The sequence below is a fragment of the Scyliorhinus torazame genome, chromosome 10 (assembly GCF_047496885.1).
Source record: "Scyliorhinus torazame isolate Kashiwa2021f chromosome 10, sScyTor2.1, whole genome shotgun sequence".
NCBI classification, from domain to species: Eukaryota; Metazoa; Chordata; class Chondrichthyes; order Carcharhiniformes; family Scyliorhinidae; genus Scyliorhinus; species Scyliorhinus torazame.
Genome location: NC_092716.1, coordinates 188,468,478 through 188,481,453, shown reverse-complemented (window position 1 = coordinate 188,481,453; position 12,976 = coordinate 188,468,478). Strand labels below are relative to the sequence as shown.

Below are 12,976 nucleotides of genomic sequence, written 5' to 3'. Positions count from 1 at the left end.
ATTATGTGTATTTGGTGCAGTAAGGGTTAAAGGCCTGGGAGGTGCATGTATACATCTGTTGCAGTAATCTTTGTTTAAAAGTCCTGGTTTAAAAGACAGACACTTTGGCCACAAAGGGGCAATTAAAGCATCGTAAAAGTTGGGCTAATGGAATTTTGTTTATATGATGGAGATTCCCTGGGGAGTAGATAATTAGAGACATTGTGTTCAGCTTTATTAAATGATGTAGTTAATGGGAGGAGCCAGGGGCTGAAACAGTCAGTTGTTGAGTTCAGTTTAAATTTGTCTATGAACAGACTAGCAGTCACTGGAGAAACAGTCAGTTAAAGATTTGACTGTGGACAGACGAGCAGCTTCTCTAAAAACAGTTCAGTTAAAACGATTTTGCCTGTGAGCAGAACAGCAGTTTCTGAAAAGGATGGCGGGTTAAACAGTAGTTTGACACGGGCAAGAATCTGCAGCTATTTCCTGGAGGACCTCCCTCCCAAAGTGGTTTATCCAAGAACTCTCTTTACAGCAAGTATTCCTGGGTTGGCTAACTGTATGCAAAAGTGGATTTTGACCTGAGATAGGTTTTTCTTGAATGGAGGTTTAGTGTTTCATTGCCATTGTTAAGCACCGTAATTATAAGTTATTTTCTTTATGATGTTTAAGTTAGTAATACTACGTTACTAATAAAGTTTGCTTTAATATGCCATTTCCGAATTTGTGCCTGGAATCACTCTTGGAGCAAAGTATCCTTTCCTCACATTCTACAAATTAAATAAAATATTGGGGTTTCTGTCCGGTAGCTCAGGAACTGTTCGGGTCTGGTCTGGGACCGTAATCCTATCCTAGGGCAGATTATTTGAATCTTGGCAAACACTTCGAAGAGTGTGATGTCATCTATGTTTTCTTTTTTTCTTTATGTATTTTATTACAAACATGTGTAAAAAGAACAGTAACATACTGTTTGCGTGCAAGATGAGGTTGTGTTCACCCTGCACATTGCCTCACACCACAGACCCTAGTATATTTCTCTCACAACTCCTCCTCCCATTTGCACTTGATCCTCCCTTCCACTTGTGCCTCCCCTGCTCCCCCAACCACCCTTATATATCCCCAATCCTACCCTCTCCTGACTCATCCGGGAGCAGCAGTTGCACCAATAAGGTATACCCTGGCAACCTGGGAAATGCCATCCACTCCTTTCTTGCGAAGTCTCGCACCTGCATATACCTAAATTCACTCCCCCTTGGCAATTCTAATAATAATCTTTATTAGTGTCACAAGTAGTCTTACATTAACATTACAGTGAAGCTACTGTGAAAAGCCCCTAGTCGCCACACTCTGGGGTCTGTTTGGGTACACTGAGGGAGAATTCAGAATGTCCAATACACCTAACAAGCAGGTCTTTCGGGACTTGTGGGAGGAAACCGGAGCACCTGGAGTAAACCCACGCAGACACAGAACATGCAGACTCCGCACCGACAGTGACCCAAGACAGGAGTCGAACCCGGGTCCCTGGCGCTGTGAAACAACAGTGCTAACCACTGTGCTACTGTCCAATCCCGCAAACTGCCCTTCCAGATACAAGTCCCTCACCCCCTCCAGTCCCACCTCTCTCCACTTCACGTACATCCCATCCATCTCCCCATCTTAAACCTATGGTTCCCACACACTGGCATCAACACTGACATCCCCTCCAGTTTAAAGTGCCTCCGCAGCTGATTCCACACCCTGACCATTGACTGTAACACCGGGCTCCCCATATACTTCCCCAGAGCTACCAGTAGAGCCATAACCATGGCCCTCAAGCTGAATTCCCCACAGGACTCCTCCTCCATCTTCGCCCATTCTGCACACCACCATCGCCTCACCTTTGCTTCCCAATAATAGTGTATCAGGTTGGGAACACCAACCCCCCTTTCTGCCACTGTCATTGATTGTCTAAAGGCACTGGGCGCGATTCTCCACTCCCGCGCCGGTTGGGAGAATCGCCTGGGCCGCCAATATTTCCCGCGATGCCGATCCGACACCCTCCCGCAATTCTCCCAAGCGGCGGAAACGGCCCCGTCGAGTTCCGCAGGCCGGAGAATCGCCCGAGACACCCAAAATGGCGATTCTCCGGCACCCCTGCTATTCTCAGGCCCGGATGGGCCGAGCGGCCAGCCCAAAACGGCGGGTTCCCCCCGGCGCCATCCACACCTGGGCGCTGCCGTCGGGAACAGCGCGGGAATGCTGGGGGGGCGGCCTGCCGGGGGTGGAGGGGGGATCCTGCACCGGGCTGTACCTCAAATGTGGGGTGGCCCGCGATCGGTGCCCACCGATCGTCGGGCTGTCCTCTCTGAAGGAGGGCCTCCTTTCCTCTGCAGCCCCGCAAGATCCGTCTGCCATCTTCTTGCGGGGCGGACTCAGAGAGGACGGCAACCACGCAAGCGCGGGTTGGCGCCGGCCAACCCGCGCATGCACGGGTGACGCCAGTTATGCGGCGCCGGCCGCGTCATGTATGCGGCACCGCCTTTACGTGGCGACAAGGCCTGGCGCGTGTAAATGACGCGGCCCCGCTCCTAGCCCATTATCGGGCCCTGAATCGGTCGGGATAGGGGCCGTTTCGCACTGTCGTCAACCTCGACGGCGTTCACGATGGTGTGGGCACTTCGGCGCGGGAGTGGAGAATCCCGCCCACTGTGTGCCGGTCCTCCGAATGATGCTCCCCAAGCTGCCGGCCGCTGCCACTTCCTCCCAGATGGAACTGGCTGCCCTGTGGCTGACCCTCCGAGCATCCCATTTGCACTCGACTGCATCCAACAATCTGGCCAGGTTGGCATCCCCAAATCGTGGGGCTGGTCTCCTCGGTGGCATGGCTGCGAGCTGTGTGAGGTTTGCTCTGCAGGATCAGTTTAACTGCTGCTCCCCCTTGTTGGAAGAGAGCTGGCTGGTGCGGTCCTGGTGAATCAGCTGGCAGGACTATCATTTGTGGCATGAAGCTCATGAGACCTCATTAAGTGGACGATTGATTCCGGTGACGGCCTCACCGGATCGAGTGTCGGGAAGTTTGCGGCAGTTCCTGATCGCGACCACATTTTTCCACTAAATCGTGCCCAGTGCCTTTGCTTTCTATTCAGGTAGTTGTTCAGAACTCCTGAAGGCACCCATTATAATCACAACCTTCTTTTACCCAATTTCTATGATGGTTTTTGTTTGACTCTCCCTGCTCGGTACATCTCGCTACACCCTGATCACTCATCTTTCCCGACAGAGCTAACCCGCTGCTGGTCCTCTCTATGTGTTGTTCTACTCATGTAACTGATAAGAAATGCACTGCAGTCTCACCATGAGATATCCATCTTCTTTTCATCTTCTTACTCGAGCTCTGGCTTGGCACAGTGTCTCCAAAGTTTTTCTTCTCAGTCAGCACACTGAGTTTTCAACACTCTCCAACACTGCCTTCATTGCAATCTGACCAAACCATCAAGGGCCTTCTCTTACCATGCAGCACAGCCTTACATACCTGTACTTAATCTTCCTGCCAGGCTGTTTGACCACCGCTGATCATCATGTCTTGTTGTTATAATGTTATTATCACTAATCACTCCTAAGGGATTGGGTAAACACTTTGTGGATTCATTTATTAAGAGTGGGCACGTGAGACAGTTATGCATAGGTTTAGAGCTTGAGACATCAGAGCTATGTATGTCTGTGTGTGTGCTCTGCTTAAAGCAAAAGGAAAATTAAAATTGGATCATATGACACATTTTTCTTTCAGTGATGTTCTGCTGATATGCCTTAAAAGCATATTGCAACAACACACCACCATATTGCGGGAGCTGCACTGTTGGAAGGGCAGTACTGAGAGAGTGCTGCACTGTTGAAGGGACAGTACTAATGGAGCACTGCACTGCCAGAGGGGTAGTACTGCGGGAGTGTTGCATTGTTGGAAGGGTAGTACTTTGGAACCGCTACACCATCAGAGGGGCAGCACAGGTAGTCAGATGCACTGTTAGAAGTGTCGTCTTTGGGTGAGACGTTAAATCGAGGCCATATCAGACCTCTCAGGTGACTATAAAACTCCTATCATACTCAGGAACCTCGGGCGAGTGCCATTTGGTACTGGTCCCCCAAAACGGGGACCAGATGGAAAGGCACTTGTGGGAGTCTCCAAGGGGATTGGAGACCCTCGGCTGCATGTGGATTTATGAAGGGGAAATCATGCTTGACAAATCTGTTAAAATTCTTTGAAGATGTAACAAGCACAGTTGACAAGGGTGGGCCAGTCGATGTGGTATATTTGGACTTTCGGAAGGCGTTTGACAAAGTCTGGCATAAGAGATTATTCGGGCAGCATGGTAGCACAAGTGGATAGCACTGTGGCTTCACAGCGCCAGGGTCCCAGGTTCGATTCCCCGCTGAGTCTCTGTCTGTGCGGAGTCTGCACGTTCTCCCCGTGTCTGTGTGGGTTTCCTCCGGGTGCTCCGGTTTCCTCCCTCAGTCCAAAGACGTGCAGGTTAGGTGGATTGGCCATGCTAAATTGCCCTTAGTGTCCAAAGAAAAGGTTAAGAGAGGTTATTGGGTTACGGGGATAGGGTGGAAGTGAGAGCTTAAGTGGGTCGGTGCGACTCGATGGGCCGAATGGCCTCCTTCTGCACTGTATGTTCTATGTTCTAAGATTAAAGCGCATGGGATTGGGGTAAGTGTATTGAGGTGGATAGAAAACTGATTGGCAGAGAGGAAACAAAGAGTAGGAATTAATGGGATCTTTTCAAATTGGCAGGCAGTAACTAGTGGGGTGCCACAGGGATCAGTGCTGGGACTCAAGCTATTCACAATATATATTAATGATTTGGATGAGGGAACAAAAAGTAACATATCAAAGTTTGCAGATGATACCAAGTTGGGTGGGAGGGTGAACTGTGACGAGGATGCAGGGATCCTACAGCATGACCTGGACAGTTTGGGCGAGTGGGCAAATCAATGGCAGATGCAATATAATTTGGATAAATGTGCGGTTATTCACTTTGGAAGCAAAAACAGGAAGGCAGATTATGACTTAAGGGTAGTAAATTGGGAGAAGAAAGTATTCAGCGGGACCTGGGTGTCCTTGTGCACCAGTCGCTGAAGGTAAGCATGCAGGTGCAGCAGGCGGTAAAGAAGACAAATGGTATGTTGGCCTTCATTGCGAGAGGTTTTGAGCACAGGAGCAGGGATGTGTTGTAATTATACAGGGCCTTGGTGAGACCACACCTGGAATATTGTGTGCAGTTTTGGTATCCTTTTCTTTTTTTAAAAAAATGTTTTTATTATCCATTTTCACATTTTCCTTCAAACTTTACACCCCACCCACAGACAGTAAATGGTAACAAATACAAAATCAATCCCCTTAACAATAACAATGATCCCATCCTCCCACCTCCCCAAGCAACGGCCCACCTGTCAATATATGCATCCAATAAAACAAACCCAACCCACGGTGGAAACAAATAAACAAAGGAGACAGTAGAGCAGTAGAGGCTCCTTCATTAAATGTTTTTAAGATAAAGATAGATAGTTTTTTGAAGAATAAAGGGATTAAGGGTTATGGTGTTCAGGCCGGAAAGTGGAGCTGAGTCCACAAAAGATCAGCCATGATCTCATTGAATGGTGGAGCAGGCTCGAGGGGCCAGATGGCCTACTCCTGCTCCTAGTTCTTATGTTCTTATGAGACAAAGAAAAAGGATTCCGGGGCCGCCCGTGGTCACCATTAACCTGTAGAGTACATTATCCGCCCCCCTACACTCAACGCCATCCAACCTCTGAAAGAGTACCGTACATGATACCCAAGAGTTGTAAACACCCCTCCCCCCCATCTCAAACTCCTCCCGTCCACTGCCTCTTGTAAAACCCCTCCCCCCCAACCTCGGTTCCTTCCCTCCAACTTTCCACCCCGGCTAGACCACTCGGACCCTGTTCTGTCAGGCTCCGATGGCCGCAGCCCCTCCCCACCTCACTCCCGTTCATTGGCCGGCTTAAACGGCCAGCAAGGAGGCCCCCGCCCGGGTCCTTTTTCCCCCTTGTCCGGCCCTAGGAAAGCCCAGAAATCCCCTTTTTAGCACACAAACCCCACATATCCACCTACACCCCAAAGAGACCTCATTTCGAGTGAAAGTCCCTCACTTCCCTTGACCAAATATATACAACATTGGCTCCTTTAGCCCATACACCCGCACGCAGTGAAACAAAAAAGAAGAAAATACAGTCATGAGGTTACATCGGCACATGGCCATTTCTCAATTTCTCAGTTCTGCCACAGTCCTTCTGCCTTCACAAATTCCTCCGCTGCTTCTGCCATTCCAAAATAAAAGTCCTTGAGCTTGTAAGTCACACTCAGCTTCGCTGGATATCCAATGCCGCACTGCACCTTGCTAATGTACAGTGCCCTCTTCACCCGGTTGAAGGCAGCCCGCCTCCTCGCCAGCTCCACCGTAAAGTCCTGGTATACACGTATACCAGCTCCAGCCCACTGCACCACCCGCTTCTGCTTGGCCCAGCACAAGACGTTCTCCTTCACACTGTACCTATGGAAGCACAGAGTCACTGCCCTTGGCGGCCCACTCGCCTTTGGTACAGTCCTCCACGACCGATGAGCCCGATCCAGTTCATATCGGGAGGGATCCTCCCCCTCCCCCAATAGTTTCGCCAGCATCGTGGCAAAATACTCAGTCGGCCTTGGTCCTTCAACTCCTTCGGGCAGCCCCACAATCCTCAAATTCTGTCGCCTGGATCTGTTTTCCAGGTCTTCCAATGTTCCTCGCAAATCCTTGTTAATCTCCATCACCTTCCGCATCTCCTTCCCCATCGAGGTAAGTTGATCACCGTGCTGCAATAATGTCTCCTCCACTTCCTTCAGCGCCTCCCCTTGTTCCGCACCTCCGCCACTGAGCTCGCCACCGCCGTCGTCACCGGGGAAATCGCCTCTTCCACCAGCACACTCAAAACCTCCCTCATGTCCTTCTTCATTGTCTCCATGTATTTTGTAAACGGCCTTTCGAATTCCGCAGCCATCACCTTAGCTATTTCTTCAGCCATAAGAAATGCAGCCCCCCTTGGTGCTCCAGCCTACATTTTCCTTGGTGACCCTGCGGTGACCTTTCCACTCCCTGACGGACCTTCAGCTGTTGTTTTACGGCCGGATTTTTGCTCACCCTCGACATTCTCCTTTACTGTGCCTTCACTGTGCCTCATCTGTGCCTTCTCCCTGCTTTTGCCGCCTCCATAGACCCTGGGACCGGGCTTAAAGCCCCAGAAATGCCGTTCCCGAATGGGAGCCCTCCATTGCGCGGCTGCCTCCCACCCGCCGTCAACACAAGTCTCTTGGTATCCTTTTCTGAAGAAGGATGTTCTTGCTCTCGTGGGAGAGCGGTGAAGGTTTACCAGACTGATTTCAGGGATGACGGGACTGTCATATGAGGAGAGATTGGCTAGGTTAGGATTGTACAGGGCAGCACTGTGGTGCAGTGGTTAGCACTGCTGTCTCGCAGCACCGACGTCCCATGTTCAATCCCAGCTCTGGGTCACTGTCCCTGTGGAATTTGCACATTCTCCTCGATTTTGCGTGGGTTTCGCCCCCACAACTCAAATATGTGCAGGGTAGGTGGATTGGCCGTGCTAAATTGTCCCTAAATTGGAAAAAATGAATTGGGTACCCTAAATTTATTTTAATAAAGGTCAGGATTGTTCTCGCTGGAGTTCAGAAGAATGAGGGGGGATCTCATAGATACGTATAAAATTCTAACAGGACTAGACAGGGTAGATGCAGGGAAGATGTTCCCGATGGTGGGGTGTCCAGAACCAGGGGTCACAGTCTGAGGATTCAGGGTAAACCATTTCAGCCCGAGATGAGGAGACGTTTATTCCCCCAAAGAGTGGTGAGCCTGTGGAATTCGTTACCACAGGACGTAGTTGATGCTAAAACATTGAATATATTCAAGAGGCGGCTAGATATAGCACTTGGGGCGAATGGGATCAAAGATTATGGGGAGAAGGCAAGATTAGGCTATTGAGTTGGATGGTTCGCCATGATAGTGATAAATGACAGAGCAGGCTCGAAGAGCCAAAAGGCTCCTCCTGCTCCTATCTTCTATCTATCTATGTATTTCAAGGACGAGCAGAGGGATTTTCCCCAGTGTCCTGACCAATATCTATCCCTCAATTAATGCCGAAAACACATGATCTAGACATTTAATTACTGTGTGCTTCAGATTGAAAGTGCTCTCAGCTGAGTCACAATGCTGTGGGTTCTAGCCCCTCACTATGGACACAAGAGCAGGCAGCCTAGGTTGACACTGCAGGGCATTACTGATCCAGGTTTGGCATTTTCGATCATTGTTCAAGCAAAATGTTTTAGCACGTTGAAGTGGACTAATCCAACAGCAGGGGTTTCTCCTGGCGTGCCTCCAACACCCCCTCCCCCCAAAAACAGATTGACCGTTCATTCATGTTGCTTGCTTTGTGGGAGCTTGCTGTGCACAAAATGACTGCCACATTTCCTATAGTACAACAGTGATAACATTTCAAAAAAATACTTTTGGTGGCTGTGATGTGCTTTGTGGTGATCTAAGGTCATGAAAGGTGCCAAATGAATCCAAATCACTGCACTGCTCACTTCCTGGGGTATCTTCAAAAAACACGTTTTCCTCCTGGTAACAGTTTGCTGCAACTGAGTGGTTTTCTGGGTCACTTCAGGGGCAGTTGAGTCACATTTCCACCAGATTGTGATTCTCAAAGGGCACTGTGAGCTAAATGAGATTTTGACATCTTTCACTAATGCTAGTTTTTAATGTCCAGATTATTTAAAAACTGAATTTGTATTTTCAAGTTGCCGTGATGAGATTTAAAGTTACATTTTCTGGATTATTAGTCCAATGATACAACCTATCCAAATATGCTCCAAATTGATGTAAATTAGAAACAGTTATGGTCCCAGTACAGTGTCCTGTGGAGGGGCCCCATTGGTTCCCACCATTTCTACACAATTCATCGAACAAATACTGGATGTGTTCTTAGCCAATCCCAAAGTTTACATGAGATTCCCAATTTCAAGCTCAATTAACAACCTTTCATGCTGGACTATGTCAAATGCCTTTTGGAAGCCTCTATACACTATACCATCAGCTCATGTATTTCCAATTGCATATTGCTACTTCGGGGGAGGTGGTGGTTTTGTGATATTGACACTGGACTAGTAATCCAGAGACCCAGGGTTAGGGTTAGAGATTCTGGGGACCTGGGTTTGAATCAAAGTACAGCAGATGGTGAAATTTGAATTTAATAAACATATGGGATTAAAAGGCCTAATGATGACTGCTGAATGACGTCGATTGTCGTAAAAACCCATCTGGTTCACTAATATCCTTTTCTTTTGTTGCTCTCTTTGGTTGGCTCTGAAGATGGCGGTCAATATGGTTGCCTTCCTTAATCCTAATTATGTTTGCTCTAGAGTCGCCAGGTATCTTTCGATACCGCCACAAGGTTCAAACCCGAATATTGATCAAAAGAGCCAATACACCAGTTAGTTAGTTCAAAGTCAATACTATTTTTTTACACACACAGTAATATCTATTCATGCACGAAATACTACAGACTAAACTATCACTACTGCTACAGCCTATACTTAGCTTCAGGCGCCCACTCAGTCAGAGGAACAATGGCCGTTGTTCGGATCTGAGGCTGCTGGGGTCGAAGCGGTAGAGGGGAAACAGCTAAGGTCGTCCGTCTGGTAGTGAGCGTTGACCGTATTTACTTGCTTCTGGTGCAGCTGGTGGACGGGTCTCTCCGCTGTGAGAGCCAAGTCCAAGAGAGCGATTCTCTCTTGGGGCCTTCTTCTGATACCTGAATGGGGCTTTTGGGCGGGCCTTGAACTTGGCCCCAATTAATTGGACCGCATCTTGATCATCCGCATTGATCCTGACCAATAAAAGGGTGGGTGCCCTGATGGCTGGGCGTGTCCTAGGTGGCCGTTGGCCTGGCTTTGTTTTCTGCTTTCGGTTTGGGGAACTGACGCCGCAAGGTCTGGGGCCAGATCGGTTACTTAAGTATCTCCCTTTGTTCCCGAGATGGGCCATCCATATGCTAATAGGCCTACAGTTTCATACAGCTACGGCTCCAATATGCAGACAGGCTCTGTGCTTGCTTGCTTTCTTAACATTGTCCATTTTTCCCTGCAATCTTTGCAAATGTCCATTTTGTATTCTGGAAGTGGCCATCCCAGATGGCTACACTTTCCTGCCACCCTTACCTGATCTGACCTACAAGTGCAGATGCAAAGCAATATGGTTGACTCTTTAAGATGTCTAGCAAGTCATTCAGTTCAAGGGTAATTAGGGATGGGCAATAAATGCTTGCCCAGCCAGCGATGTCCACATGAATGAATAAAACTCCCATGAAAAATAAGTAATTAAACAGCAGGCATTCATGGAAATATAATCTCACACACACGGACAGAAATTCACATTTAAGTACAATAATATGCTTTTGAGATAATAAGACATCCAAAGACACTTCACAGAATCATTATAAAACAAAATTTGTTTTAAAAAACGAAGTAAGGAGATATTAGCACACATGTCCCAGAAGTTTGGTCAGAGCGGTAGGTTTTCCTTTGACGAATATCTTGGGCGGGATTCTCCGTCCCACTGCACCAGGTTTCTGCGCGCCCCACCGGCAGCGGGATTCTCTGTCCTGCCAGACGGCCAATGGGGTTTCTCATTGCGGGAGGTGATGAGCTGCGAGTCAGGACACAGGTTGAAGAGTTTTGGATGGTCTCAGGTTTACAGAGGGAAGACTGTGAAGACCTGCCAGGAGTTGAAATAGTCAAGTCCAGAGGTGACAATGACATGGATGAAGGTTTCCAGCAGAAACCAACTGAGGCAGGGGTGGAATCAGACGATGATACAGAAGTAGAAATAGGCTGTGAGTAGAAATGTGGTTGAAAGCTCATCTTGGGGTCAAACAGTAACATTGCGGACAGTCTGGTTCGGCCTGACGCAGAGAGCGATGGTGTTGGTGGCTCAGGAACAGAGTTTGTGACAGGGACTGGAGACCATGGCCGGAATTCTCCCTTTTAGGGACTAAGTCCCCACGCCCGCCGGAAAACGGGCGAGAATCACTCCGGACGTTTTCCTCGAAAGTCCGGGTGATTCTCCGTTTTCCAGGGGGCTAGCAGAGCCCTGCCGTGCGTCCCACAGCTCTGGCTGCCGGCGGGGCCCTGCCGTCCAGACCGCGTGGCCGCGCATGTGCGCGGCGCCCCAACTCTGCACAGGTGGCGCCGACATAGCGGAGCCACACAGCAGGCCCACGCGGAGTAAGGTAGGTCCCCCCCAGATCACGATGGCCCGCCGATCGGTGGCCCCCGATTGCGGGCCTGGCCACCGCTGAGGCCCCCCCGCCGGAGTCAGATTACCCCAGCCCCCACCAGGACCGCCACCGTGGCCGCGGGTTCCAGCTCCCGCCGGGTGGTACCAGATGTAAACCTGGGAGTTTGGCAGGTTGACCGCGGTGAATTGCCGTAGGTGCCTGTTCCAACAGCCCCCGACTAGCGCTGTGTCGACCACGCGCGTGACTGGCGGGTCCGTGGAAAATCGCGGAAGCGCCGTCGCGCCGGATTTCTGGCGTGAACAGCTATTCTCCACCCCCGCACCAAGAGCGATTCCGGCGCGGAGAGTCGGAGAATCCCACCCCATGGCTTTAGTCTTCCCAATATTTAACTGGAGGAAATACTCATGCTCGCACTCATACTCACTCACGCTCACTCAGCCATTCACTCGCCCTCCCCTGGTGTTTATTCCCCCCTCCCCTCTATGTTTAGTCCTCCCTCCTCATAGAATCCCTACCTGCAGAAGGAGACCATTCGGCCCATCGATATGCACAGACACTCCGAAAGAGCACCCTACCTAGGCCCAATCCCCATAACCCCGCCTAGCCTTTGGACACTAAAGGGCAATTTAGCATGGCCAATCCACCTAACCTGCTCATCTTTGGACTGTGGGAGGAAACCAGAGCACCCGGAGGAAACCCACGGGAAGAACATACACATCCCGTACTGACAGTCACCCGAGGTTGGAATCGAACCCGGGTCCCTGCCGCTGTGAGGCAGCAGTGCTAATCACTGTGCCACTGCGCTGTCCCCCTCCCCAGTGTTTATTACACCCCGCTGGTGTTTATCCCCCTCAACACCACCCCTTCCCTCTGAGCCCCCTTCTTGGTGTTTACATAATCTTTCCTCAGATGGGAAACAGGACCCTATTAAATTGACGTCTGCATGAATTTATTTAGTTTCTAATTGTGTTTGAACTTTTCTTTTGTTCTTTGCAGATCACACAGTCCTATCCAGCGACGGTCTAGCAGAAATTCCAGAACATCCATGTCCTCAACAAGTTCCCTAACCTCTGTTGGTAAAATATTGTTCAGCACAGAGATCTTTGACTGACTTCACACCATGCTCATTCTCTTCAATTATTAATGTTTCAATTGATTTTTCTCTCCATTTATCATACTGATGCAGCAGCTGACTCTCTCTGTCTCTCTCAGTTTTTCTTGCCCTCTGTCTGTGTCTCTAATGTTTCCCTTCCCCACTGTCTCTTTCAATCTACCTCTGTCACTCTCGGTTTCATTCTCTTTCGCTCTATCTCTGTCTCTCTGTTTCTTCCTCTTTCACCCCTGTATCTATCTGCCTCTCTGTGTTTCCTTTACTTTCCACCTCGTCTCTCTGACAACCTAATTCTCCGTACCCACCCCCCCTCTGCCTTTCTGTCTCTCAATTTCATTCTCACTGATTGCCTATTTTCTATCTCTTTTTTGCTATTCACACTTTAACTTATAAATTATAGAAATCAGAAGGACAACGATGTTAATCACAACTCCTTCAATGATCCTTTGAACGGGACAGACAAATAATAATGGCCGGGATTTAATGGGCGGATGGGGGTCTCGCCCACCAAGCTGGGTGTCAGTTCTATGAGGG

General features: G+C 49.3%; 1 protein-coding gene across 4 annotated transcripts in view; it reads left to right on the top strand.

Moving 5' to 3' along the window:
- The window catches only part of mrvi1 (murine retrovirus integration site 1 homolog), a 317,269-nt gene that overhangs the window by 171,969 nt on the left and 132,324 nt on the right, over positions 1-12,976 (top strand). For all 4 annotated transcript variants that reach the window (XM_072466158.1, XM_072466161.1, XM_072466160.1 and 1 more), the window contains one exon: positions 12,328-12,407. In XM_072466158.1, the coding sequence (XP_072322259.1) occupies positions 12,328-12,407 (80 nt within the window). The remainder of the gene's footprint in view (positions 1-12,327; positions 12,408-12,976) is intronic.